The sequence below is a fragment of the Vanellus vanellus genome (genome assembly GCF_965231255.1).
Source record: "Vanellus vanellus genome assembly, chromosome: 5".
Lineage (NCBI taxonomy): Eukaryota > Metazoa > Chordata > Aves > Charadriiformes > Charadriidae > Vanellus > Vanellus vanellus.
This window is the reverse complement of record NC_138910.1, coordinates 60,669,717-60,697,402: the sequence shown is the minus strand read 5'-3', so window position 1 is coordinate 60,697,402 and position 27,686 is coordinate 60,669,717. Positions and strand designations below refer to the sequence as shown.

The 27,686-nt window shown below is 38.0% G+C and overlaps 1 protein-coding gene across 1 annotated transcript; it reads left to right on the top strand.

Moving 5' to 3' along the window:
- Positions 1-14,163: 14,163 nt before the first annotated feature.
- On the top strand, positions 14,164-23,308 carry SLC35A3 (solute carrier family 35 member A3; the record flags this gene model as incomplete). The annotated part of the gene is made up of 7 exons (XM_082484522.1): positions 14,164-14,350; positions 15,192-15,346; positions 15,429-15,551; positions 16,701-16,872; positions 19,843-19,961; positions 20,474-20,607; positions 22,885-23,308. The coding sequence occupies 7 exons, from the start codon at positions 14,164-14,166 to the stop codon at positions 22,973-22,975; spliced, it is 981 nt and encodes a 326-aa protein (XP_082340648.1). The 3' UTR covers positions 22,976-23,308.
- Positions 23,309-27,686: the final 4,378 nt, after the last annotated feature.

Here is a 27,686-nt window from a genome sequence, read left to right as displayed (position 1 = left end):
GGAAGGAGGTCAAACAAACTGTTGTATATGCAAACTGAGCACCGTCTCTGGTCATCATCGCATAAAATAAAGCTACTGTAAACATCTGATAAGCAGTCCTCCATGGGATAGAAGAAAAGATGCTAAAATAATATCAGAATATTGGTTTTAGTCTATTGTAATCAAATGCAAGTTCAATATGGAGGTTGCAAAGCAAAAAAATTACTCCATGGGACTGAAGTTTTTTTGGGTTAATTAAAGTTTATTCATTAGAGAAGCCAAACAGCTCAGAGCAAAGAAATACTAAACTCTGTTCAAAGTGACTGCAAATACCTAGAGTTCTGTGGAGAAGTATAGGAGGCAATGCATCCCCGATTAGGCTGATCGTCTAAAAGCTGCTAAAAAACAATGTATTTTCCCTTGGGAAGGAATGGAAATTTAGTTAAGTTCATATAACTGATAGTATCTTGGCTCCTTTTCTCAAGTATTTGTCTAACCTGTGCTACCCAATACATCTGCAAGTTTAATTTCAAAAACGATGGCTGACCTCTTGCAAGCAGCTACAGTAAACGTGGTCATGGCAAAGACCACGGCCCACTTTTGGAGCTCAGGAGCAGTTCCCCATCCTGCAATCAAACTCTTCTGGAGCTGCCGGAGCCACCTTCTCTGGCACCTGGTTGGTGGTGCTGTGCCCACTGTGCCTGAGCCTTGGCCACGGGCTGAGCTCGGTCCATGTTCACAAAGCATACTCCTCATCGCTGTCTTATTGAATGTGTGCCTGGTATTAAAATTACATTTATTAGTAGTATGCTTGTCTCCCATGGTTTACAATTGTAGTTGATGAAATACATACATCTAAGTTCTGCTGCCAGCTGCAGCGGGGCCAGGATTTCGCCCCTTTTTTGTCTCTCACGCAATATGCCGCACAGGACTCGCTGCCCTTTGCCGTCAGTATCTGAAGCTGTAACTGAAGCATAAAAGGAGTTTTGCCTAAATATGACCTTCAAAATTTGCTGCACAATTTGTTTCTTTGGAAATATACAATAAGGGTCTCCGTGAGAGGTCCGTATCTTAATTCGAACTAACCTTGCACTTCTTTAATAAATTTATCGTGGATTTCATACAAGGTACTCGTGTCACTCGCTGCAGGAGCACCCCTATTTAAGAGACTTTTTCCGGGTGAAGCATGCTCCGTCCCCTGAGGGAACGCCGCCCGCTGCAACGCGGCTGCTGTGATGGCGCCGGCCCCGCGCGCAGCCCCTCACACCGCCCACCCCCCACCCCCAACAGCCGCCGGGGCGGCGCCCCCTCCCGCGGCGCCAATGGCGACGGCGGCAGCGGGAAGCGGCGGTTCGGGTGGGTAACGCTCCCTTTGAAACGGGGGACACCCCACCCCCCGCGCCCCAGCCGCCGCTTCGGCCGCAAGTATTCGCCCCACAGCGCTGTGGGCCCCTTCCTGCCGCGCGTCGCTGTTCCTCATGCAGTGGCCCCGGCACCGTAGCCCCTGCTAAGCCCTGCCCTTCTCCACCGGACAAGAACCGGGCCCGGCCGCTCCCAGACCGGCGGGCTCTCCCTTCGCTGCCCGCCGCCGCGGCGGCTCCGGGTCCCGTGACGGGCGGGGCGCGCTGCTTGCCGCGGCCCTGGGAACGGAGCGGGCGGGGCCACGGCTGCAGCCGGAGCCTTTGCGGGACGGGACCGCGGCACCCGGAAACACCGAGCGGAGCCGGCAGTGAGGGGCGAGCTGGGCCGGCGGCCGGGTGCTGCAGGTGGGAGGCCTGGGCTGGGACCGGGAGGAGCAGGACCGGGAGGAGCAGAGCCCGGTTTAGGCTGCCCCGGAGGGAGCGGTGCAAGGGTTATGGCTGAGGGAGGAAGCCTGAGGGAGGCCTTTGGTGTGGGAGAGGGAGAGAGGGAGGTGTTTGGGGCTTGGTGGATGGGGTGGGAAACGGGTCTCTGGCAGCAGCCTGGGGAGGGAAAGGGTAGGATTGAGGAGGTACTGAGAGAAATGTCTGTGAATTGAATGGTCTGGGGAAGAAGGAGGGAGGGAGGGAGGGTGATGTTACCGTGGGGAAGCAGCGATCTGTGAAGTTGGGGAGGGGTACGGGTCTGGTCAGCAGCTGTGTCGTTGCTAGGTTGTGGCTCACTTGCTGGGTTTCTTCCCGGTGTAGGTGCGGCTGGTGCTCTGCTGAGAAGGTGCTCGCTATGCTTGATGTAGCGCTGTATGTGAAGTTAACAAAAACGCACGTTTTATAAGTATTTTCATGGCATCACAGTTTCATCCTGGGTTTTTGAAATGAGAAACACCCTAGCAGTACAAAGCTTATGGATTAAGATTAACCGGAAGGTGTAGAGATAATGAACATAAAAAAGATAATACGTATTATGGAATAGACTGGAAGGTAAAAAATAAACACCAAAAGGTACTCCAAGTTATTTCATTTTATTGAAGCCCATAAACCATATTTTAAATCAGAGTGAGGAAGATAAAAGATTTTTAAGGAATGATTGGGTGGAGAAGACCGAGACTGCTTTCTGCAATGGAGGGATGTGTTATTTGGAACATAAAGAACATATGCAACAAACCTTTCTAAAACTGAGTGAGCACCGTAGTGGGAAGCTTATCTACCATGGTGGTCTCTACACAGGAGGGTTAGAATCTAAGGCAACCCTTGCTTTTCAAAGAACATACGTGCAGTGTGACAAAATGGCATTTAAAATGAATGCTAGGTGATGGACTGCTGCTCCCAAAATCTGTGGGGTTGCCATTCTCCATAGGTACTGCACTTGACTCATCTGAACTCTTTGTATATGGACTGAGTTGAGCCTGACCTGTTCAGGTTTTCTCTGTTAAGTTAGCACACTGGACTTGCTCCACAAAAACTGTCGCTGATAGACAGGTTGCTAGAGTAGACTCTAGCTCTGTGATGCACGCTTTTCTTTTATAAAAGAATAAGTAGCATCAAATTTCATTAGAGGCTGCAGGGTGAGTTTGAGGAAGGTAATAGTTGTGGAGAAACTGATTTACAATCATAGAATAGCAAGTTGGAAGGGACCTCAAGGATCATCTGGTCCAACCTTTCTTGGCAAAAGCACAGTCTAGACAAGATGGCCCAGCACCCTGTCCACCTGAATCTTAAAAGTGCTGTGTTGGGAACAATAACCTCTTCCTTTAGAAGCTAACTCATGAGTCTTTTGTACATTGTTAGGCATTGTGAAAACTTGTGATTGAAAATTACATTTCTGGGAGATAAGGATCTGTTGGTCTGGGATGCATGATGTTCTGGTTTGTAGAAGTAAAATATGTAGTGAAAATACTGATTTTGGGAAAGACTATGGTGGTACTAAGTATAAATTTGCTTTATTTAGAGTAATGTATTGTTAGGAGTGATTCTACATCTTTAACAATCTTACAGGCTGCCTACATGGCCTAATTCCTTATGCTAGTTATGCTGCTGTTTGCAGTAACAAGAAAAAGGCAGGGATCCTCTGAACGAAGTACCTAGGGAAATCAAATCACATGTGTCTGCTTAAAACAGTTCCAGATTTGGCAGTGTTAAGCAAGGACAACACATACTTGATCTTTGTGACAGGCTTGCTAGATATAGTTATTCCTCTCATTATTCTTAAATTGCTTGCCACCTGGGTTTATTCGTCACCAGTTGCTTCAGTTCACACACATATGCATTCTGCTTGTGCAGGCTCGGTCCCTTCACTGGAACTCAGGAGGATGCACAGCTGGATCACACCGATAGAGGGTGCCTCTAGAGGGGTGGAGAAATTCTTAGGATCTGTATCTCTTAGGATCTAGCATAATAATGTAAGATGTTTAGGAGTTCAGGATTTTCCCATTTAATTTTTGAACCTTCTTGTCTTATAACCCTGCAGTACACTGCTCAGCTGTCTAATTTTGTTTGTATTTACTAGCTTTCTGCAATGTGTGTACAGATTTATTTTCACTCTAGTATCTGGTTTGTGTTACTCTACTTAAACTAGGTCACCTTGACTGAGGGTGGCTGCATTGCCTTGAGCACCCAGACTTGATTAGTAATTCATAAATAGCTCAAGTGTAAGCTGTAGCTGAACCCCAGGTGTATTCAGTGTTCAGTCTTTCACCACCTTAAATCAAGCTCCTTCATTGGCTTGATACATCTGCAGGAGTTGCATTCGGGCAGTGAGTGCTTCAGGTCATGGCATTGCACTCCTGTGTGCTTGAGTAGGGATGGGCATTTGAACTAAAACAGAACTGAATGCCTCCTTGCTTACGGAGTCTGAATGTGACTACTAGGATCTTTCAATACTGTGATCTATACAATGAACACAGTGTATGTACTGTTTGAAAAAGAGAGAGGCAGTTAAGGCAGGTTGTATCAAATTTCTATGCTGGCAGGCAGAGTTTGGCTTAATGACTGTTATGTCAATATAACATAGTTGCAGTGTTCACCGTACAAGAAATACTGGTGTTAGATTTAGCTCAGTGAGGACCTGAATTTTCTGAATGATGAATATTTATACTCAATATGTGATTTCTTTAATATTCATCAAACCAAATTCTCATCAATCAAAGGTTGGATTCTCAGGTTTGATGTAAAGGCTTAAGGGGGGGGGACAACTTAAAGAGTATTTAGCTACAAATTTCACATTTAAGATTCACAATGCCCAACTTTTCCTGTCTGATACATAGATTAGAATGGTGCGCTTTTTTTTCCCACCAAAAAAAAAAAAAACACCACAAAACTTTGTGAGATCATAAAAAACCTCGGCAGTGTTAAGTTCGCTTTCTGCTAGGTTTTCTGTCAGCCTGTAAGAAAACCTTACCCGAGTCTCAACCAATTTATAGCACTGTCTTAAATTAGACATTAGTTAATATGTAATTGCATTCCCTTTGTTAGACTTGGCAATGGTGGAATTTCCTGGTTGACTGATAGGTGAGCAAATTACTGATACAGCCCCCACTATTCTTGGCAAAAGCCCAGGTTTTTGGAGCAAAGTTGAGAAGAAATCGTTAGTTGATCTTTAGCAGTTACAATTTAATCTGTAACTGCTCTGTGCATAAGTGCACTTATCAATGCTAAAAAGTATCTGCGTGATTTTAAAAAAGCCAAGATAGCGTTGTGGCTGGGGAGCTAGGTGATCTTGCAGGAGCAAAGTCTACCAGTGTTCTACTGTGTTGTGCTCGATAGCCATGTCATGAAAATATTATTTAGATGCAGTGATGTTTTTAATTTTTTTAATCTAAATGGAGAAATTGGAAATACTGCCTGAATGAAATCTTCATGTGAAAAAAACTTTGTTACTCAGTTTCTGCTAGAAGAGTAAGGAAAAAACTTTGCTAGAAGATTTGTTTTTAATAACGCTTCTGAAGAATACAAGCTCAAAGAAAAACATAGCGTATTTTTTTCCATAGTGTACTTAATACACATTGTAACGCATTCAGCAAGAAGAATGAGTAATAAAATGAAAACCAAAAGAAAGAGCAAGGTAAGTTTTAAAATGATGAAATGATTTGCAGTGGTTTAACTGCAAAGTGCCATGTATTTGGGGAGGAACAGCTGACAAGCATAGATAGCTTGTGGGAGGGAACAGAGAAGAAACCTGTATCCAGTATGAGGAAGATGGAAAACATTAATAGTGACGTTTTAAAGTGAGAAATACAAGGTTTAAGATTATTAGAAATGTTTATAACATTATGGTTTATTAAAAAAAATTATGCAGTCATGAAAGATTACATATTTGGGGGGTGGGAGGAGAAAGAAATGCATTGATGAATGATAGTGGTCCAAATATGGCAATTAAAATATTCCTGTCTATGTAAAATCTTGTTCATAACCCAGTTCAGCAGCACTTACTAGATGCGGAAAGGTCTATGTACCCTCAGTGCCATCTGGAATATTTATCATAGAATATTAGAACGGTTTGGGTTGGAAGGGACCTTTAAATATCATCTAGTTCCAATCCCCATGCCATGGGCAGGGGCATCTTTCATTAGATCAGATTGCTCAAAGCGCTGTTCAACCTGACTTTGAGCACTTCAAATGACGGGGCTTCCACAACTTCTCTGGGCAACTTGTTCCAGTGTCTTGCCACCCTCATCTTAAAAAAATTTCTTCCTTATATCCAATCAAAATCTACCCTCTGTCAGTTTAAAACCATTGCCCATTGTCCTGTCACAACAGGCCCTGCTAAAAAGTTTGTCCCCATCTTTCCTGTAGGCCTCCTTTAAGTACTGAAGGGCCGCAATGAGGTCTCCCCAGAGCCTTCTCTTCTCCAGGCTGAACAACCCCAACTCTCTCAGCCTGTCTTCATAGGAGTGGTGCTCCAGCCCTCTGATCATTTTTGGGGCCCTCCTCTGGACCTGCCTCAACAGGGCCATGTCTTTCTTGTGCTGGGGGCTCCAGACCTGGATGTGGTACTCCAGGTGGGGTCTCATGAGTGCAGAGTAGAGGGGCAGAATCACCTCCCTCGACCTGCCAGCTACAATTCTTTGATGTAACCCAGGATGCGGTTGGACTTCTGGGCTGTCAGTGCACATTGCCAACTCCTGTCCAATTTTTCATCCATCAGTACCCCCAAGTCCTTCTTGGCAGGGCTGCTCTCAATACCTTCGTCCCTCAGTCTGTATTGTTATCGGGGGTTGCCCCAGCTCATGTCCAGGACCTTGTAGTTGGCCTTGTCGAACTTCATGATATTCCTTTCATACACTTATTTCCATACATAAACGGCTTGTTGTATTAGATACTACTTTTGGTAAAAAGAAGGCTATATTGAGTCCAATAGAAGGTTTATGGAATAGAATTTTCCTCTGAGGAATGTAGTTGTGTCATAGAAAGTAGCACGTTATGTGTGTAGTACGCCACACAGGGAAGAGGGCAATGCACATGCAAAAGCATAGAAGGAAGTCTTATAAAAAAATGGGTTTTTCATGTTCTGTGAGCTAGCTCTTGCTCCAGCTTCAAATTGTGCTTTTCCTCTTTGTTGCCAGCTTATTGTATTTGCATAGGTGTAGTGTCAGCACTGGGCTCACATTTCATTTGAGAAATACGAGAACACAATCCTGTGTCTTTAATCTGCTGTCTTGATTTCAAAGGAAATGCCCAGGAAGTGTGTCCATACCTGTTCCACTGGAATGAAATAGAATACTTTACTTTCCACTCTGTTTTTCGTTCTGAAGGCAGGCTAAATCAGTGTTTATTTTCTGGCAGATCCCAGACATAGAATTTGATGTACTGGCACACAAAACTTCACCTTTTGCAGTTTTAAGAGGCTGGTTGTCTGCTTCTGTTTGGCTTTGTATTTTAACTAATGTGCAAGTGCCTTTTGGTTAAGCAGTCTTAAATTGGTTGATCATAAAATGGAATAAGAGCTAGCAATAGCAATAACTCCTGTAACTTGGCTTTTTAGTCTAAAAGACCATCAGCAGTGAAAACATTTCACAGCTAGGCTGGAAAGAATGTAATTCACGTAATGCCATCACTGTGAAGATTGGAAGCGTAATAGTAGTTAGTAATTTGTGGGTTTTTTTTTAATTTAACTTTCCTTGTGACAGAGCAGGGAGGAGTAAAGAAATAGTTGCCAGAAGAAGTTATTTTCATGTCAAATCTTTTGGTAAATGGGTAGAAAATAATACAAACATTAACTCTGTAGCCTGTTGGAAAGGCCTCGTTTCACCATTTTCTGTTACTCTGTATGTGTTTGCTCTCAGTACGGTGCATCCCTAGGCCATCATCTAGGAAGGCCTTTGCTTTTGTGCCTATGTAGAATCCTAGGCTCTGCCAGGAAGCTGTAGATTGAAGGATCATAGAATCGTCTAGGTTGGAAGGGACCAACCTAGGGGTGATTGAGTCCAACCATCAACGTAACACTGCCAAAACCACCCATAAACCGTGTCCCAAAGCACCACGTCTACCCATCTTTTAAATACCTCCAGGGATGGCGACTCCACCACTTCCCTGGGCAGCCTGTTCCAATGCTTAACAACCCTTTCTGTGAAGAACTTTTTCATAATGTCCAATCTCAACCTACCCTGGCGTAACTTGAGGCCATTTCCTCTTGTCCTGTCACTTGTTACTAGCAAGAAGAGGTCGACCCCCACCTCTCTACAACCTCCTTTCAGATAGTTGTAGAGAGCGATAAGGTCGTCTCTGAGCCTCCTTTTCTCCAGAGTACATAACCCCAGTTCCCTCCACTGCTCCTCATAAGACTTGTTCTCCAGACCCCTCACCAGCTTCATTGCCCTTCTCTGGACACGCTCCAGCACCTCTATGTCTTTCTTGTAGTGAGGGGCCCAAAACTGAACACAGTACTCGAGGTGTGGCCTTACCAGAGCTGAGTACAGCGTGACGATCAGTTCCCTAGTCCTGCTCAACACACTATTCCAGATACAGGCCAGGATGCTGTTGGTCATCTTGGCCATCTGGGCACACTGAGCAGCCATATTCAGGTGGCTGTCAACCAATGCCCCCAGCTCCTTCTCCACCAGGCAGCTTTCCAGCCACTCTTCCCCAAGCCTGTAGCACTGCATGGGGTTGTTATGACCTAAGTGCAGAACCTGGCACTTGGTCTTGTTGAACTTCATACCATTGGCCTCAGCCCATCGATCCAGCCTGTCCAGGATGGGAGCCTAAACCAGCAGTACATTTACCTTTCCCTCTGTCATGAATTCCTCTCGTTTTATCTGTATGGAGTTGTTCTAAAGATGTGTCAGTGGTAAGTTGGGACATTCATTTATTGACATCATGACCACAGGTACCCCAAAACTATTTTAAGTGACTTCTTAATTGTATGTTACACTGAGAGATGCTAAGTACCTGGACATCATTGACTGTAATGTAGCTTATCACATCTCTTACCTGGTAGTTAAAATACAAAGTAATTGCATGCATGACTTTTACTGTGGATTGCTCTGTCAAATGACAGAGTAATTTGTTATTTTAATCTGTGAATTTAGCCTGCTATTTTGTTATGTGACATTGGAATTCATTGTTAATTCCTTTTTTTCGGTTGTGCGAGCTACTTCTTGAGGTAGTGTTGGGTGCTTGGGTCTTTTTGGACGCTGATTTCTTTTTCACAAGTTTTATCTGATATTCTCTTGATGTTTCAGAAATTTAGGGAAAATTTAATTTCCTTAATATAGTGAGCCAGCTGCAGTGACTGTAAGAAAAGCTTTCTTAGTAATTTAGGCTGAATGAATGAAGACAAATGCAGAATACCGAATAGTTTGGGATACTGAAAGAACTTTCAATGTAATTGATGCAAAAGAAATGCATAGTCAAATAAATGAAATTTGGATCATTTGTGCATGAACTGTCATCTTTTTTATTTATAAAATAATATGTGAAAATGTAAGGCATCTCAACCTTAAAATTTCAATGAGTCTAAAATGTACTAATCAACTAGATAGTTGATGTTAGACAAAGTTGAGTCTTAACAGTTCTGTGCTCACTTAATATATTTGTATCAGCATGGTGTGAAATTTTGGGAGCGCCTGGACCTGCGGCATTGCCCCTGCTCTTTTGTTCTTGCAGGTGGTGTTAGGCCATGTTTGCTGGAAGGATCTTCATAATATGCAGTATAACTCCAGCCATCTTTGGAAAATGTCTGAAGACAGTCTCCAGTTTCTGAGTTGAACTAAAGTGTATTTAAAATTAATTAGTCACATTTCCTAGTAGAGTTCTCTTTTTTAGTGTTTTAGATACCTCAAAAGTAATTCTGTCAGATATTGAGGCCTCCTAAAAATTCAAGAATAGGATGAATTCATAAACTAATCCTTAGTTTTGCACAATATTGTTACTGTAGATATTTAGCAGCTGTGAAGCTCGAAAGTTTATACCATCAGATCTTTAAAAGACAAAATCTTAAGGTTAAGGAAAGTCCAGTCATCATCTTGTTGTTGCTCATGTAGTAAATCCTGATTAATATTAGCATTCAAGCATTGGAGCAGGCTGCCCACGGAAGTGGTTAACTCACCATCCCTGGAGGTATTAAAAGACACGTAGATGTGGTGCTTAGGGACATGGTTTAGTGGTGGATTTGTCAGTGTTAGGTTAACAGCTGCAATCAGTGATCTTAAAGGCTTTTCCAACCTAAATGGTTCCATGATTTTCCACTTTAAAAAAAATCTGCTTCCTTTGAACAAGTATTTTTCAGACTTTGAACAGTATGATACTTTGAGCTGAAGGTATTACTTCCTGTATAGATTATTTTGTTTTCTGAGTCTGTAAAACCTTTCCTGGGTCCTCTTCCTTTATACTTTTAAGGAGAACAACTTTTCACTTAGTATCCTTCTGCATTTTATCCACCTTTGTGTACTGAAGTCAAATGTTACATGTTTGTAAATACCATCTTGGCTTACTGCATGTTGACTTCCCGTGCAGACCTGCCTTTAAGTTCTTCCCCTGCCTTCCATATTAATGGCTGTAGGGTGTATCTACATGGTATAGTGAATAAACTACACAAAGTGATTGACCATTTTTTTACCTAGACTAATAAAAGAGAAGAATAATGAGCCTAGTCACTGAGCTAACAGATGTGACAGGCTACATGACAGTCAGTGACTTGCAGGTACGTAGCACCTCTCACTGTAAGATACAATTCAAAAGTCACTGAGTTAATGTGACCACTCAACTTGCAGTCTTAAAATTAGCAAATCTAAATCTGATTTTTGGAACAGATGCATCCTGCAGAGTACTGAGTAGTCTGCCCAAAGCCCAGTAAGAAATCAAAGGCTGGTTGCGACTCTGTGCAGGAAATGCGCTGGGAACTTTAATTTCATTATTGTTTTAAGACAATTAAAGTGTAGGCTGTTATTGAAGACAATAGTTGCAGTGAGGGTAGCAGGAACGGATGTCTAGAAGAGAGGGATTACACCTCCGGTAGTAATCTGTAAATCTAAAGCTGCTGTGAAACTGTAACTGCACCGAGTTCTATGGACTGGTATGCAGCTCTTTTAAAAGAAAGGAAGAGGGACCAGGAGAGCTGATAAGATATTATGTGTGGTTATTTTATTGACGTACGTAAGTTTCAGGACTTTGTAGTTCCTGCTCTGTGAATGAACTATTTGCAAGTAGGGAATGAAACTTCACACACTTGTTCTCTACAAGCCTGTCTTGTTGACCACTGACAGGACAGCTTTTAACAAATATCCTTATTTCAGCTATCCCACTCGACACTTAAAGTTCATTTTATATGAATTTTGGAAAGTCTGAAACTGCTTTAGTGAATTATGGTAAAGAAATATTTTCTGCTCCTGGCACCTTTTTGAGACACATTGTCTGGGAAAGTTCCCCTTTTTATCATGATTACTAATGAAGATAAGACTATAGTTCAAGAAGATATTGTGGTATGTATTCCTTACGGCTTTGCTGATGGGCTTATTAAACTGTTGTGCTTGTTGGTATGTTTTCATGCCGAATACTTTGATACTTGCTCATAAACAAAGTATTAGCGATTTACTTTCAAAATTACCTTTTAAGCTGCTTAGTAAATATATGGTTGTATTTCAGCAAAAAATTTATGTGAACATTATTTTCTGATACTGTGACCTATTTTGAAGGTTAAGGAATTGATCTCTAAGAATTTTGAACATTTGTAAAACCCTTTGTCACTTCACAGGCTTACAGAATGCAGAAATTTGGGTCCGAGTTCAGGAGAGATGTATGTTTCCATTATCTGTATTTTGTTCAGAAGCATTTTGAAAACTGAAACCCCAAAAGTTTAAAAACTTATTTATTTGTAAGTGTGCTTTGATGAAATTTAGTGTTGTTCATCTTAACTGTATATTGCTCTTTGTGTTTCCAGATTGTCAGGTCTCAATACTAAAACATGAGGTAGATGGTGGAAGGAAAAGGTGGAAGAAATGGTTTATGCAAGTTGGTTCACATAAATGTGCGTTTTGCAATGTTGGTTTTGTGCAGTAGCATGGGCAGACCTTTTCGTGAAGTTCAGTTCTGTATTTTCTCTCAGTGGATTTTTTTTTTTTTTGCTTTACCTTTTTCTCCGTCTTCTCTATGCTGCTGATATTTCTCCAGAGAGTATGATCTTTGACCTTGCATATCCCTTCTTCATCCCTTCACAGCAGCCGTTCTTCTGTTTCTCCTCTGTGTTCTCAGCTAGAGCAAATCTGTTCTTCAAAGATGTTCCTCTGACTAACTGATCTCCATTTTGTTGTTGGGGATGCATAAGTTCACAGTTAACATCCTCGTGTAAAGGGTTATTCCACCAGAACCTGTGGAAAAAGTAAATCTTGAATGTTGTCTGCAGCTTTCTTCTCCTTCATACTTTACATTTCTGTCCAACTTATATTGTCCAGTGCAGTTGCATCTTTAGTATTTGTGTCTTCAGCGGGTTAAATGGGATCATAGTTCATACAAAAGGATCTTCTGTTAAGATTGCTTAAAGAAATCCTTGTGTATTTCTTCCTCAGTTTCTGCACCCTGGCATCTTTTTCTTCCTCTGCCAATGCACTTTTACAAATATTTTTACGTCCATACGATTCTTGAGGTAAACAATTTATTGTGTAGGATACAAGTACGTACTTCATATCTCTGTGGCTGTTCGCAGTTCATATTTGTTTGCAGATTACTGCAATGTCTCAAGTATCCATGCCATATAGGTATTAATTTGACTTTGTATACTTGACTGGAGAAAATCTATTAATAGTTAGAGACAAGATAAAGGCAGTGAGAAATATTTGAATAGCACAACTCTCCAGACATCTGAAAAAATAGCAATAAAAATTGTTATGAAATGCATCTTGAGCTAGAGAAATGCAGTCAGCAAGAAACAGCTTCAGTTTCAGCTGCAAATATTTAGAGGCACCAGCACATTCTTCAGCAGTGTGTACAAAGGTAGATAGTTAATAAGTCAAAACTTGTGTGCCTGTAGGTGTAAAACAAGCATAGGGACAGCTCTGACATATGCATCCATTAAGTACTGCCTATGCCATCTCTAGACTTCTAAAAGTGAGAATCACATTCTTTGTCTTGACTTGTTAGTTTGGGGTTTTTTTTCCACTTGAAAACGTAGTTGTTAACTTTTACTGATTTGATTTTACTTTGGCATTATAAAACACTGCTGGTTTTGAATATGTGGGCAGTGAAGGCAGTAGTAGTTAATTTTTTTAGAAAGCCTTAATTTCTGCGTATATGGAAATTCTTCACACTTAATATGAAGAATAGCAGAAAATTATATAATACTCTGAATAGTAGTGATGCCTTTTTCATTTCCTTGTAATATATTATGCTTGCAAAATGAGAAATGCTTTCTCTGTTAATGTCCTGCACTAAGTTAAAGCTTTAGTGAGTGACAAAGGGCAAAGAAAACCATGTCAGCATGGTGAAAGTTCACGGTAGAGATGAGGATGATACAGCTTTATTAATGTAAGGTTTGTGGTAGTCAGTGCATTATGAGAAAGTAGGTGCAGTCACCTAGTCTTCTATATTCAACTAATTTTTTCTGAGCAGGGTAATCAATAGGACAGGTTTAGTGCTGTCTCCCCTGCAGCTCCTCCATCTCATGTCTTCCTGTCCAACCCTGCTTTGCCACAACTCTCCTTTTCCTTCAGCGTCAGACATACCTCTCATTTTCATATAAAGTAGCCCAGCCCTCACCCTGTCTTATGCTGGCACTGTGTCATCAGGCAAGGCAGAAACTGCAACCTGTAAACTTTGGAGAGGTGGAAAAATGAGAAGGTCTCTTCATTCTGGGAATAACTCATTGCAGCAGGAGTATTGGGCATTCTGCGGTAGCACAGTGGCGGGCTTTCTCACTTTGAAAATCCCTTCTGAGCCTTCACCTACATAAAGAAATCCATGATTGATTTGACTTGGGAGATTTCTTTTGTGAAACTAGTTATTGGAAAGCTAATTATCAGTTAATAGTCCTTATTTTACGTTGCTGCTATTATTATTACAGATTAGAAACACTTAATTTCTCTATTAGTTATCACTTCTAATATTCTGATATGCTTCTCCATTTGTAGTTGTGTATTTGAAAAATATTTTTAAAGTGTTAATTTCTTTTTCTTTTTAAATATCAGATTAGGTTTGTTGTTTTCCTATGGTTCAGCTCCCTGGGTAACATTTTCTAATACGCTGTTTCCCAAGGGAAACATCCATCTGCAATATTACCTTTTAAGCCTGAGTTTGTGTTTGTGTTTTTTTCTCTCTGTTTCAGGAAGAAAAAAGTCAAGAAATGTCTACCAATTTAAAATACCTTTCCCTGGGCATCCTGGTTTTTCAGACCACAAGTTTAGTCTTGACCATGCGTTACTCTCGGACACTGAAAGAAGAAGGACCTCGTTACTTATCCTCTACTGCAGTAGTTATTGCTGAACTTCTGAAGATTTTGGCCTGTGTTCTATTGGTCTACAAAGACAGCAGTATGTGTCAAATTTTGCACCAAGTAATTTTCCTAATCAATATGCTGTATTGTAGTGGCAACTGCAAATCAGCCATGTGAGTACAGGCATACAACAAAGCATTTCCCTTCTCATGTAAGAAATAGTCTTGGAAAGACATTAGTCATACTTCGCTCCTCAACACACAACAGAAGATATTGTATATTTGCTGAAGAGCGTTCTCTTTAAAGAACGTTGATACTGAGGAGTGCACGAAGAAATTTTCTAAGAGCTTGAAGCTTGTATTTGCTCAGGCACTTTAAGAAATTCATATGTAGAAGTAGGAAAAAATGAAAAGCTTTAAGTGTGTCCAAAGCATGAGTGATAATTTAGAAGCCTATAATAAACAGGAGATGCCGAAGGGAGGAAGCAATTTCATTACTACAGGAAGAAGTGTGGTTTTAAGCTCAAAAAAAGTATGTTCAGATTTACTCCAATTGTGTTTTTTGTACATTTTATACTGAATTTACCTGGTTCCTTGACACATACATTTGATCAACAGCTTAAAAATATCATTGTGTACGCATAAATTTTGATGACTCTGTAGGCTCCTAAATGTGCATTTTTTAGGTGACAATGTTTAATGTATCATCTTCAAATATTGATATGGTTCCAATAAGTTTTACTTAAATTATTTTGAATAATTGTTCTAGTTCTATTATTCTAGGCTACTGGAAGAAACTTTGCAGTGTCCTTTTTCTTACATATATGAGGCTCATGAAAGTCAAACATAGCATTTTGAGGTCTTGATAGCAGTGATAGCTACCTTTTTCTTCCTCTCTTTTGAGTGAATGTCTATTTCTTTTATTGATTCTTTGTGTAGAGTGCAATTTACGGACCCTGAACATAGTGCTACATGATGAAATCCTTAATAAACCCATGGAAACTCTTAAACTTGCTATTCCTTCAGGAATTTATACACTTCAGAATAACTTGCTGTATGTAGCATTGTCAAACCTAGATGCAGCCACATACCAGGTATTGTACATTTTGATATCTTTGTAAGTTTCAAAAAAAACCCATGAATTATGCAGTAGTAACTGTTTCTGGTTTCTTCTAGGTGACATATCAACTGAAAATTCTTACCACAGCGTTGTTCTCTGTGTCCATGTTGAGCAAGAAACTGGGTGTATACCAGTGGCTTTCATTAGTAATATTGATGACAGGAGTGGCATTTGTGCAGGTAAATTTTAACAGGTGGTTTCTGTTTACTTAAGGTGTTTATTCAAGGAGCATGTATTTCCGTGAGGATTATACAGCTTTCTGATTCTACCAGCTGCACATGAGCACTAGAGTATGGTCAGGAACTACGAATCACAGCTGGCCAGGTCTAGAAGATGCCAGAAATGGTTCAAAGGCAGAAGATAACACCTCCTTTGTGTAGCAGCGCTCTACTGTAGAATGTGACAGGGCCTCTGGAGTAACTTGCAATTAACAGTGATAGAGTGATAGCAGTATTTATTAGCACACTTCTCCAGACATTAGGGATTCATGTGCCAGCACAGTCCTGCTGCTTACCTTGTGATATGATTTCAGCATGGCAAATTCATGTGAACTTTTTCAAGAGGCAAGCTTGGCCTCTGTTCTGAACAGTGCAAGTACAGTAGTTTGTAGTTTTCAGAGGGCATGATCATGGAATAAGAGAATATTCTAAGATTTTTTAGCATATTTTAGCATATCCTAGAAAACTTTATTTTAAAATGTAAGGATTTGAAAAAAAATCTAAGGATTAAATCTGATAGAATTTTCAAATTTAAGAATTAAAAATGAGAACAAAAAATTCTGATAATAATTAGCAGACTCTTCAGTATGTTTTTGTCTATGGCTTTGCATTTTATTCTGTTAGCATTAGATATATTGCAGGATTTAGCTTCATAAATTTCAGCTTGTTTTAGTCACCTGCATAATCACTGAAGAGGAGCACATGCAAAAGGCAGTTCATCCCATCTTAAAGGCAGCTGGTGTAAGTGGTTTTCTAAGTGTGCTTATATTTGTAAGGTAACTAACTGTTGGGTGGAAAAAGTTGGCAACTGAATGACCATGATAAGTCATGCTGGGATAGAGAAATAGTTACGGCTTATAATCCTGGACCTGTTTAAATTGATGGGTATTCTCCCAGTTCAGGCACAAATTTACTCCTTACAGATATGTAGAAAGAAAAATTATGGATTTTCAGTCCTTTAGAAGTATTTATGGTGCAAAATACAAAACTTTACAAACGTGATTGCCTGCATTTAGCAACCATTTCTTTGCTAGAAAAGAAATTTGCGTTTTATAGATGCTCATGACTTGATTTTATCAGTGAATTTTGTATAACTCTTTTTACATCCAGTGGCCTTCAGACTCTCAAGCAACAGCTGCTAAGGAACATTCAGCGGGATCTCAGTTTGTAGGCCTGATCGCAGTTCTTATAGCATGTTTTTCTAGTGGATTTGCCGGGGTTTATTTTGAGAAAATTTTAAAGGAAACCAAGCAGTCTGTGTGGATCAGAAACATTCAGCTTGGTAAGTTTAATTTGAGTCATCTCTTACAGATACTACATTCTTAAGAATTAAGATAAAAGTGCAAAATACATATATAAATAAAAAATATCACCAACATTTTAGTATTCTGCATAAATGTACTTTTAAAACCAAAAGTATAGACTCTGCTAGATAGAATTCTAGCAGTTGCTTTCTGTTCTCAATCTAGTTCTTGGTTTTACTTGATTATAGAGTGTAAGTTTGTACAGAATCTGTCAATTTAATTTGTATTTAAAATTTTCTAAAGAATGTTATCTTATGCAGGATTCTTTTTGCAGTAGACTACTAAAGTTGTTCTGGGTCTTCTAGACCTTAGATATTAGAATGACGACAGAGTTGATCCATTTTCCTGAATGAGTTTTCTCTCACCTCAAAGCAATCTTGTCCAGTTTATAAGGCTGGAAGTACAACATCAGCAATATCTCTTTGTTTCTGTTTTGCAAAGGGGCTTATAAGAAAGATGGAGACAAACTTCTTAGCAGGGCCTGTTGCAATAGGACAAGGGGCAATGGCTTTAAACTAAAAGAGGGTAGATTTAGACTAGATATAAGGAAGAAATCCTTTACTGTGAGGGTGGTGAAGCACTGGTACAGGTTGCCCAGAGAGGTGGTAGATGCCCCGTCCCTGGAAATATTCAAGGTCAGGTTGGACAGGGCTCTGAGCACGCTGGTCTAGTTGAAGATGTCCCTGCTCATTCCAGGGGTGGTTGGACTAGATGACCTTTAAAGGTCCCTTTCAACCCAAACAAGTCTATGATTACATGATTGTTGTTAGAGTTGCCCTTCTTTCTCTAATGGATTCCCTCTAGTCTTCACCCGTAGGCAATAATTATTTATTGCATATTTGAATGAATGCTTTCAGCAGAATCTGAACTTTCCAGCACCTTAGTGTGGACTCTTGATCAAATCCATAGTACTGTAGAATTAAGTAATTAGGATGATTTAGTGGATCAGGGCTGTGTGCTGAGTCTGGTAGAATGTAAAGAAGTACCATAAAAACAGGAGATGGTGTGGGGTTTTTTTGTAATTAGATAGTTGATCAAAAACTAGTATGGTCAAAAATGTCTGAATACAAGCAATATTTTTTCCTTTCTTTTCATGTTGCTGTGTTTTAGTTATAAATGGTTATAAATGCAGAACTGCATTTTGATTATATTTTAATATTTTTACATGTCCATAATGGCTTGAAACTTCAAGATAGAGAAGGGGATCAAAACCCCTACTTGCTATCTGCTAGGATTTATTGAAATTGTGTATATTAAAACTGAGTTTTCTTGAACAGGATTTAAGGTAAGTTTTGGTGCTCTGGATAGAGCTACAATGTAAAATCTGTTGCCACGGAAAGCTGATTATTATTATTATTCTCAAATTCCGTGCTAGAAGCGCTTTGGTGAGCAACAATGAGATATCGGAAACAATTTCCAATTAAACATTCATAATTATTGAAAAATCAATGATCTCTTCTAAAACATTCTTCAGATTTTTCTACAGTGCACAAAAGTAGATATGAAAACAAATGAGTTCACTACTTTGATAGTGGACCTGGTCATACATTGAATGTTCCAGTAATTGCTTTGTGAAAACAATGAGGTCCGAACAGACTGCATCTAAACACAAATTGTTCAAGGTAATGAATAACTAGGACTGTGATATATGAAAATATAAATGTTTGTGATAATAGTGAGAATTAAATCACCTGTTTTTTTATTTATTTCTTGTATTTCTTAGAGGGTTTCCTGATACAGCTTTTAGAAAATATTTAAAACATGAAACCACAATTTCAAAAATACGTTAGTGTATCTTTCTGCAAGTGCAAGATAATTGCCTGCTTAAGACATTGTATCATTCAGAAGCAAGTCAGTCATAAGCAAGAGCTTGGAAAGAGAGCTTTTCTTAAAACACAAACAACAAAAAACGTATGTTCAACCTGGCTTTGTTTTTCATATCTGTAGAGAATTATTGGCACTGTAGAAAAAATTGGAAAATATATTTGAAGAATTTTTGAAAAATTCAGTTTTTAATGTATACCAATATCATATTAGGGATGTATGAATAGTTCATTTTATTTATTTATTTTTGCAAATCGATTGGAAAATAGAAGTAATTGGTTTAATCTAAATGAAACCTACAATTTTAATTATGTCTACAAAAATAATTATTTCTTGTCAGATGGAAGGTTTTATTTTGTTCAAAACAACACTGCCCTTGTCAGATGCAAAGAAATGTGATGAAAATAGAGGTCAGCTTTTCACAGAAATGGAATGGAAAAAATGTTCCTCTTTCCTGTTCAGGACTAGAGCCTACATCAGTCACAGAGGAAGTGCTTTCATTACTTCCATGCCTGAGGGACTGCCCATCTGATAGAAGAACACTATACTCATCAAATTATAAACTTTTTAACCTCATTTTAATTTCTTCTTTTGACATTACGTCTCTACTACTAAACATTCATTGTCTTTGAGACTGGTTCAGAAGAATCCCGCTTCCAAGATCCTTGTCTGAATTGGCAAACTGATTAAGTCCTGCTCTTGCTAGATCAGCGACCATCTCCTCCACTGAAAGTTTTCCTTGTTTTTTCTCTCTGGGTTATAGTGTGACTTCAGCCTTCGCTCATGACTAGTTTCAGGAAAACTGAAATTGTGTTTAAATGAATTTTGCTATATGCTATCCCATTCCAGTAAAAAGCAATCACCCCATTCCAGTAGAAAGCAATGGAAGATAAGTGTATAAAATGTCCTAATGGAAACAGTCAAAACTTGTTGTTCTTGGACTTGTTGGAAAATAGCTTTTAAAAGAGATTATCTGTCTGAACACTGATTGCATTTGAATGTGATGGTATTGCAAGCAGCAGTCATATTTTAAAATCAGATATATGTGAGCAGTCCTTGAGGACAAGGAACCTGTTTGCATGTTTTTTTCATCTGAAGCTTTTAAATCAATCTTGTACTTTCAGGTTTTTTTGGTAGCATATTTGGACTGATGGGTGTATACATTTATGATGGAGAACAACTGTCAAAGAATGGATTTTTTCAAGGATACAATAAACTTACTTGGATAGTTGTTGTTCTACAGGTGAGATACCGTGTATCACGTTTCTGTGAAGGCACTTGGGATTTACTCTTCTATGAATGACTGGGGAAACTAATGGGTGGCATTGAAGCTACTGAGAATCCTATCGTCAAAAGTCTGATCTGTCAGTATTAGAATAAACCTCTAAATAAAACCCTGGAAAATATATAGCAAGTATATGACTAAGTATTGTGCAACATAAAAGCATGTAAGCATTATTTCTTTTGCAATGTTTTTTTTTTTAAAATAAATATGTACCCTTCCTCCTGTGGCTAAAAATATATAGTACAAGCATTTCCACTAATTTAATGATGGTAATATGATCAACAATTTCTTTAATGGGGAAGGAAGGACTCCTCCAATATTTATCTTCAACACTGCATATCCATAACATAAAATAAATATAATGCTCCTAATCATAGACAAAAGCTTTTCCTAAAGTAAGTGCATGTTGTTAAAATAGGTGTTCTCAGTGGAACTGTCAGGCTGCAAACCCAAACCTCATTATTTTTCAGGCACTTGGAGGGCTGGTGATTGCTGCTGTTATAAAATATGCGGACAACATTTTAAAGGGATTTGCAACTTCTCTTTCTATTATACTATCAACATTGATCTCCTATTTCTGGCTGCAAGATTTTGTCCCTACAAGGTAAGAATTATTTTCCATGTATGCTGGGAAAAAAAAAAAAGTAGTTGAAAACTTAATGGTTATCAGATAGAACTGCAAAAATAAATTAAAAAAAAAAAAAAACAGTGCAAGCCACGCTTTTAGACTGCTTAGATACAACTTGCACATAAAAGTTTAGTTTCATGACATACCATAACTAATACTTAATTTTTTCAGTATAATTGGCAAGATTAAATTTTCTGGAAGACACAGCCCCTCACAGGTCAGGAATAATTGAATCTCAAATCTTGGATTTTGACAAACCACTCTCTTGCGGGCTATATGTTTTAGTTCACTGTCCCTTTCTCTTCTTTTCCTCCCTACCCAATCTCCCTCAGCTTTGTTCAGCTCCTGCTTTGCTTTTGTGCTGGAGCCAGTCCTCTTTAGTTTTGACACTCGCCTTGCATTGCGTCTGGCTGTGCTCTTTGAACCAGTCTCCCCCCTGCTGGCTGTTCTAAGTAAGATCGTGACAACGGGTTTGGCTGTCTCTTGTTTTCTGTTTGTCCTCTGGAAGTTATGGCTGAACAATTATAATGATGATAATCTTTTTATACTTTTTTTTAACCCAATTTCAAAACAGTCTCTAAAAGAGATAATTGCAATCATACACACATGCAAGTTAACAGCAGTTAGTTGCCCAAGGACACCCAGAAGCCCAAAGGCAGAGCTTTTTTCAGACACAATAAATACCATATTTATTAGTGAAAACACTCAACCCAGAGAGAGAGAAAAATGCTTGCTATATTCTTCTAGGCCCAGTGCACTGTATTCTGGTGTTTTGTGAATCAGATTTTAGTAGCTCTGTGCGCTTCAGGTTTTGTACATGGGTAGGTTCCAGAATAGTGCTTGTCTTGGCAGTGCCTGTTAATATATGTCATGGAGAAGTAATATTCCAATTTTCAGATATATTAATAGGATTTTGCTTATAACTAACCTCACATATGTTACACATACTCCTAGTGTAAAAATATTTTTAATAATATTTACAACTTTTGTATCTGATACAAAGAAACATCTTTTTATCTAAAGGTAGTATTTGCAATATTAGCAGGACTTTACTTAAACATTCAAAAAAGGAAGCAAAACAACTATTTAGGCTTAAAGAGTGGAAGACGTTGAACTTAAATTATAAGTAGCCTATACTTGTCCTATTAAAACAAACATAGAAAGTAGTTTAAGAATTTCTATGTGCTCAAATGGAAAATTAATAAGTAACTTACCAGCTTCTGCAAACATAGTGAAAATGGAAACAGTGGTAAATAATTAAATGAGATGGAGCTAACTAGCAGCATGTAGAACTTGAAGCAATCTCATTTAATAAAACTTGATTAACTTGAGTTAATCAAACTCAATCTGTGGTATCTTGCTTATGCCAACTGAATTTATTTGAACTGAAACTGTGTGATTTTTTCTGTCACTTCAACAAACATTTTTGATTGGGATAATAGATGTAAAGTACTTAAGAGCTTGAATGTGTTGCAATGGATCGTGTCCAGAAATACGCTAAGTGTATTCTCTGAAGGATTATCATGTCATGTGCCACAGTTTTTTTAGCGTTTGGTTCAGAAGATCAAATTGTCAACATTGTCATGTCTTTATGACAAGGTTCTTTTCTAAAATGTGTACTGATTGTCTGTTGGCTTTGGATATTTTGTTTCAGACTTTAACTATCAAAGCAACTTGAAAGGCCCATATGTCATAATACAAAAGATGCCTTTATTATCTTTTCCTTACATAAATCTTTATGTATCTGCCAAAAATTAGATTGTACTGACTTGCAAATTGGTTCTTGGGCAGCAGTAATTTGTTTTGACATAAGCTTTGGACTTCAAAGCAAACACAATTCCAACAACGTGATGTACGTAAGATGTTAAAAATGGCTGGGTAACCACAGTAGTTGCAGTTCTTTAGCTTCTGCTTGCATTTTGCACAGGGCTTTAGGCAAAAGAAAAAAAGAACAATTGGTCTGATTACTTTTGACAATGGTTCCATGAAACTATAATTTTCATTTTCAGAATATGTCAGTATAGTGATACATCACTTAGTGGTTGTAAGTTTCTTATTTTAACTTCTTCCTGCATCCTTCTGTAATAAATAAATATTCAAAATATTTTATTCTTTATAAATTGGACAAATATAATTTATCTTTCTGTGTTCCCAGAGGAAAAAAAAATGTCCTTTCTCTTGATTGCATTACATAAATAAAATGGCATCAACTAAAATGAGCTAACTTTTTTTTTTCATCCCTTTTTTATTCAGCGTCTTTTTCTTCGGAGCCGTCCTTGTAATAGCAGCTACTTTCCTATATGGTTATGATCCCAAACCTGCAGGAAATCCCATTAAGGCATAGCAGACTTCCTCATCAACCTGCTTCTCAAGATCACGCACTGGGGGTCTTGCTAACAATGGCACGTGGAAAGTGTCATTGTGCACTGCAAGGAAAGGATTACTACCCTGAATCTATTGAAGAAATGCTTATGAGTAGTTTTGAACAGCCAGAGGGGTTAAAGGTGGATGGTGATACTGTCTGTAACTGATGGAAAAAAAAAAAATAAAAATGGCAGGGGAATGCCCAGTGCAACGTGCTAATAAAAACTTGAAAGGAACAAAAAGTTTCCAAGAAACTGCAATTAGGAATGTTTACAGCTTTGACCGGAATTGCATCAAAAGAATTTACTGTATTGACTGCTGCAGAAATATGTCCTATGCACTCTTTGAAAGAGCACATGACAAAATTGTCAGATTGTATGTTTTTGCAATTTGACTATACTTAATCTTAGTAAATGTTTTTAACTGTTTGTCTATTTACATGAAATCAGCTGAATACGCATCATAGTTCTAAAGTGATGGTCCTAATTAGGTATTCCTTATTAAAACTGTGAAGATTGAAGTAAGGTTGAAAGACACTTTCACAATATCCGATATTTTTATATTTGTAGAAGGCTGATTTAATAACAGAAATCTGTTATTAAATTACAATATTATAATTCTGTTGCTTATATAAAACTATTGTAAGAATGTTAACATTCTCACCTAAGTACACAAAGGGAGAAATTCGGAGTGAAATCTTTGTTGATACTCCAGCCTTCATCAGGATAGGCTGTAGTGTTCCAACAGATGCAATAACTCTGTGAACATAGGCCGGAGGTTACTGCACTAACCTGGTACTAAGAGTAGCTTATGATGGAGTGCTTGCTCAGATGTGATGTTCATTCTTTTTATTTTTATTGATTATAAATCAACTTTTTGGCAGAACCTTTAAAGTAGTTTTTATGCTTTAAATATCCTCTGGGGATTTTTTTAACCACAGTTTAAAAAAAAAAAAAAGCCCATAATAAACATGTTAAATGCATTATTGTTGTCTGTAACAGCTCCATCTGGAGCTATTACGGTATATCATCTGTATACTGTACTGTACTTTATTACAGAGGTGTTTTTTAAATGTGTTGTTTACTCATGAACTCTCCAAGGCTTTTTCAGTACATTTCTATGTAATGGCTTAATTAGAGAATTTTTTTTTAATCATCATTATTAGTAGTATTTTGTTTTGGGAGTCCTTGAGCCAACAGACGAAAATGAGTTGTCTGGAGCTATTCAGTCTAGTAGAGGAATTACTTTAATAGGAAACCTAACGAAAATGTAATTAATTGTGCAATAGGTAAATATAAAAGCACGCTGTTCTTCTGTTTTAACCAAAAAAGAACCTTTACAAAGAAACCTAGATGCAGTTAGATCAATTAGACTGTTACAAACGCTTCACTGTTTGAAGTATTTGCATATAGCCAGAAACACCAAAAAAAAAAAAAAGCCAGAACTAATAAACAACAAAAGCTGTCTTAAAAATCACTTGATTTCAGGAGACCTATTCACAATGGATACTAATGTAGAGTGATTTCTTATCCATGTTACACTTGTAAAGGTATACATTTATACAAAAATATATCAATAGTCCCTTACCTGTAGAATGGCAAGTGGTAAAAAAGTATGATTTCCTTTATTTCCCCCCTCGTGCTCTTTCTTGCTCCTGGCTTGTGCTAATGAACATGTTGTGAAGAGAGAGGTGTTTGAAAATGTTTGCCAAAGTACCTCATCCTCTTTTCCACATTTTAGTGGTGGATTGACAAAGAGATTCTGTAAGAGTGCTCTAAGATTTTTTTAATGAAGTATTGTAAATGGGAAAGGAAAAATTTCACTTACGTCAGCCAAGTAAAAACAGCGTTTTCCTTCTGTTGGCAATGACGTGGATTATCAACTTTTTGTTTGTTTATCGTATCAGAGCAAGATGTTAAAGAAATTTCAGAGTTATGCCAAGCGCTTGCTAAGCTTTGTGAACGGTGAATCTATCCCGGCATGCCATAATTGCAGGAGCTCTGCTACTTGGTAGTGAAAACTCTCTCGTATTACGCTAAGATGGCATTCTATGTTAATATTGAACCTTTTACCTATAACACTTAATGTGGCAAAATCTTTGAAAAATTACATGTAGTCGTTTTGCCACTGAAATACAACATGAGGTAAGATGTATGTGTAGAACAGTGACTCGCAGCATTGCTTGGCGTAGAATGGAAAGAGCGTGACTCTGAAATTATCTGAAAAGTGTTGGTAGTAATATTTGAATTGGAGTTTGGCCTACATGATAATAGTTTTAATTTCATGAATCACAGTAATGGAAATGTTCAGGTGTTATAATTGGTTACTTCCTTGAGGAATTTCTCCAAAAAACATAGGGAGCAGGTTGAGAACACTGTAAAGCTGGTTGCACAGGAAGGGACCAAATGGGCCAGATAATTCCCACCTTGCTGGAGATCTGTTACATATAATCCAGTTTTAATACTTCACGTGCACCCGTCACTACTTGCCAATAAGGATCAGTTTAAAGGAAAGAACAGGAATATGTGCTCTTTGCTTTTGAATAGGATGTCATACAGCTTTGGAAAATAAAATATCTACTGCACTAACAGACAGTCACTCCTGTCCGTAGATCAGTGACTCTTCCATCCTTTCAGTTGACAGTTCCATTAAATTTTCCAGTGAGGGATAGATCTCTTCATACATTTGTTGCTGTAAAGGAAATAGCAATTTGGATTTTGAGCTGTCTTTCCTTAGCCCTTTACAGGCGAAGGACAGACGCTTTGAGGCCTTCCAGGTTGAAAAGCATTATTCTAGACAGGGAAGACAGCATATGTTTCTTGAGAACAGAAAGGACTTGAGGAGGGTTTACTGATTTCTGTAACCTTTGCAATCTGAGAGCATATGCATATTTTCTCACTGAGATGCTTTTGTATCTGGATTTTAAAATTACAAAAAAAAAATCAACAAAAAACCAATTTAAGTCTATAACTCATTAACTAACCAAAGAAGCATAGCTAGCACAGAGCATTGGGAAGTAGGGGATAGTGTGCTTTGAGTTTGCCCAAAAAGCAATCTGTAGGAGTCTAACTTTCCAAAAATAAACCTGTTTTTCTGAACTATTTTTCTGACTTTTAGACAATGGATTTGTTAGTTTAGTTATATATTTAGGAGGCTAACCTATACATAGCAGAATTTTATTTAAATATTTATAAAGCTATAGCTAGGTATTTATTTGCAATAACTTGAATTATGTAATTTTTTTTTTAAAGACTTGCATAATGGGAGTAGTAGTATTTATTGAATACTTGGTATTTGGTAGTTTTATTTGAGAATCTCTGGGATACATGATAAATGGTCAAATAAAAATAAATGTAGAACTATCTTCAAAGCAAAATAAATCAGCAGTTCAGTGGTGAAAAATCTTGAGTCCAATAAAGTAAGATAAACTTTTCTTTAATTATTGTATTTCTATGCTATCCACAAGTGCCCAATAGTCTTTTTTCTCAAAGAATTCAGATAATTTTACAGTTCTATTCAACTTCTTTGTTTTAGACAAGCTATAAGAAAACTTCCCTTTTTGTTTGCTTTACTAATGGTTAGATTAATGTTCTAGATCCAGCTTCTACAAGATAACATCTTGGGGTTTTTACTGTAACTTTTTAGAAACTATTGTTTTATTTTGCTTTAAAAAAAAATCTTATTTTGGTAGCCTGTACTTGTGTTTCAGTTACTCATACAGTCCTCTCACAGATTTTTAGTTGTTTGTAATTGTTTTGTGTTCCTAACTTATTTTTATGGCTGTAATTCAAAAGACTGTAATGGATTTTGTTAAATTATTTTTAAATTGATAAATGAAACATTGCATTTCTTCTGGTTTTCATTGTCAGTAACTTTCATATTTTAATGTATTTCCTTATCAGCTGTGCATGTTCTGTTGTTTTTAAGCAATCATTATTTTCCAAATTTGAAGTTGTTGCTCATTTTCCTCCTGTTGACAGTGTTTCTTGCTGGATATTGTGAATGAGGAAGGTTATTCATTGTTTTCTTCTCTGAAATCCATGTTTTGTAAGAATGATATATTAAAAAAATTTGAGGGTTTTTGTGTATTAGAAAGGTAATATTTATCTATAACATGGTATTATACCATATGTGGTAATGTATCATTACCTATGGGGTTCAGTTATTGTAAGACAGTCCAAGAAGTGTTTCCTTCCCTTTGTTTTCATTGATCTGTTCATTTTCAATGCTGGTTATTTTCCACAGCAAGTTACTAAAGAGTTCTACTCTTTCCAGGTAAGCTCATTATATGTTTTTAAATATCTAGAATTAAGATATTTTTACTGGAAAAAATGCAGGGGAAAATGCAACAAAATAAGTGAGATTAATTATATGGTATCTTCTGCTTTGGTTACTGTGAATATAAATTTCTGTTCAGTTGAATGTATAACTTTTTCTAATTATTTCCTGCTAGGTGAATTTATAACTCTTTCAAGAAGCAAAAAAATCTGTCCTGATGTGCTGTTCAGTGCTCATTCTGGAATGCCTGCTGCATATTTGCATCCAAAAGCAGACATGAGATTTTTAACTCTTGCCTTCGACCTTCCATCATCGTTCTAACTGTAATTAGCCTTACTCATTTCATTAGCAATTTATAGATCAGTAATAATTGCTTATATGCTAAGCATATGTTTATATTTGCTGCCATGAGG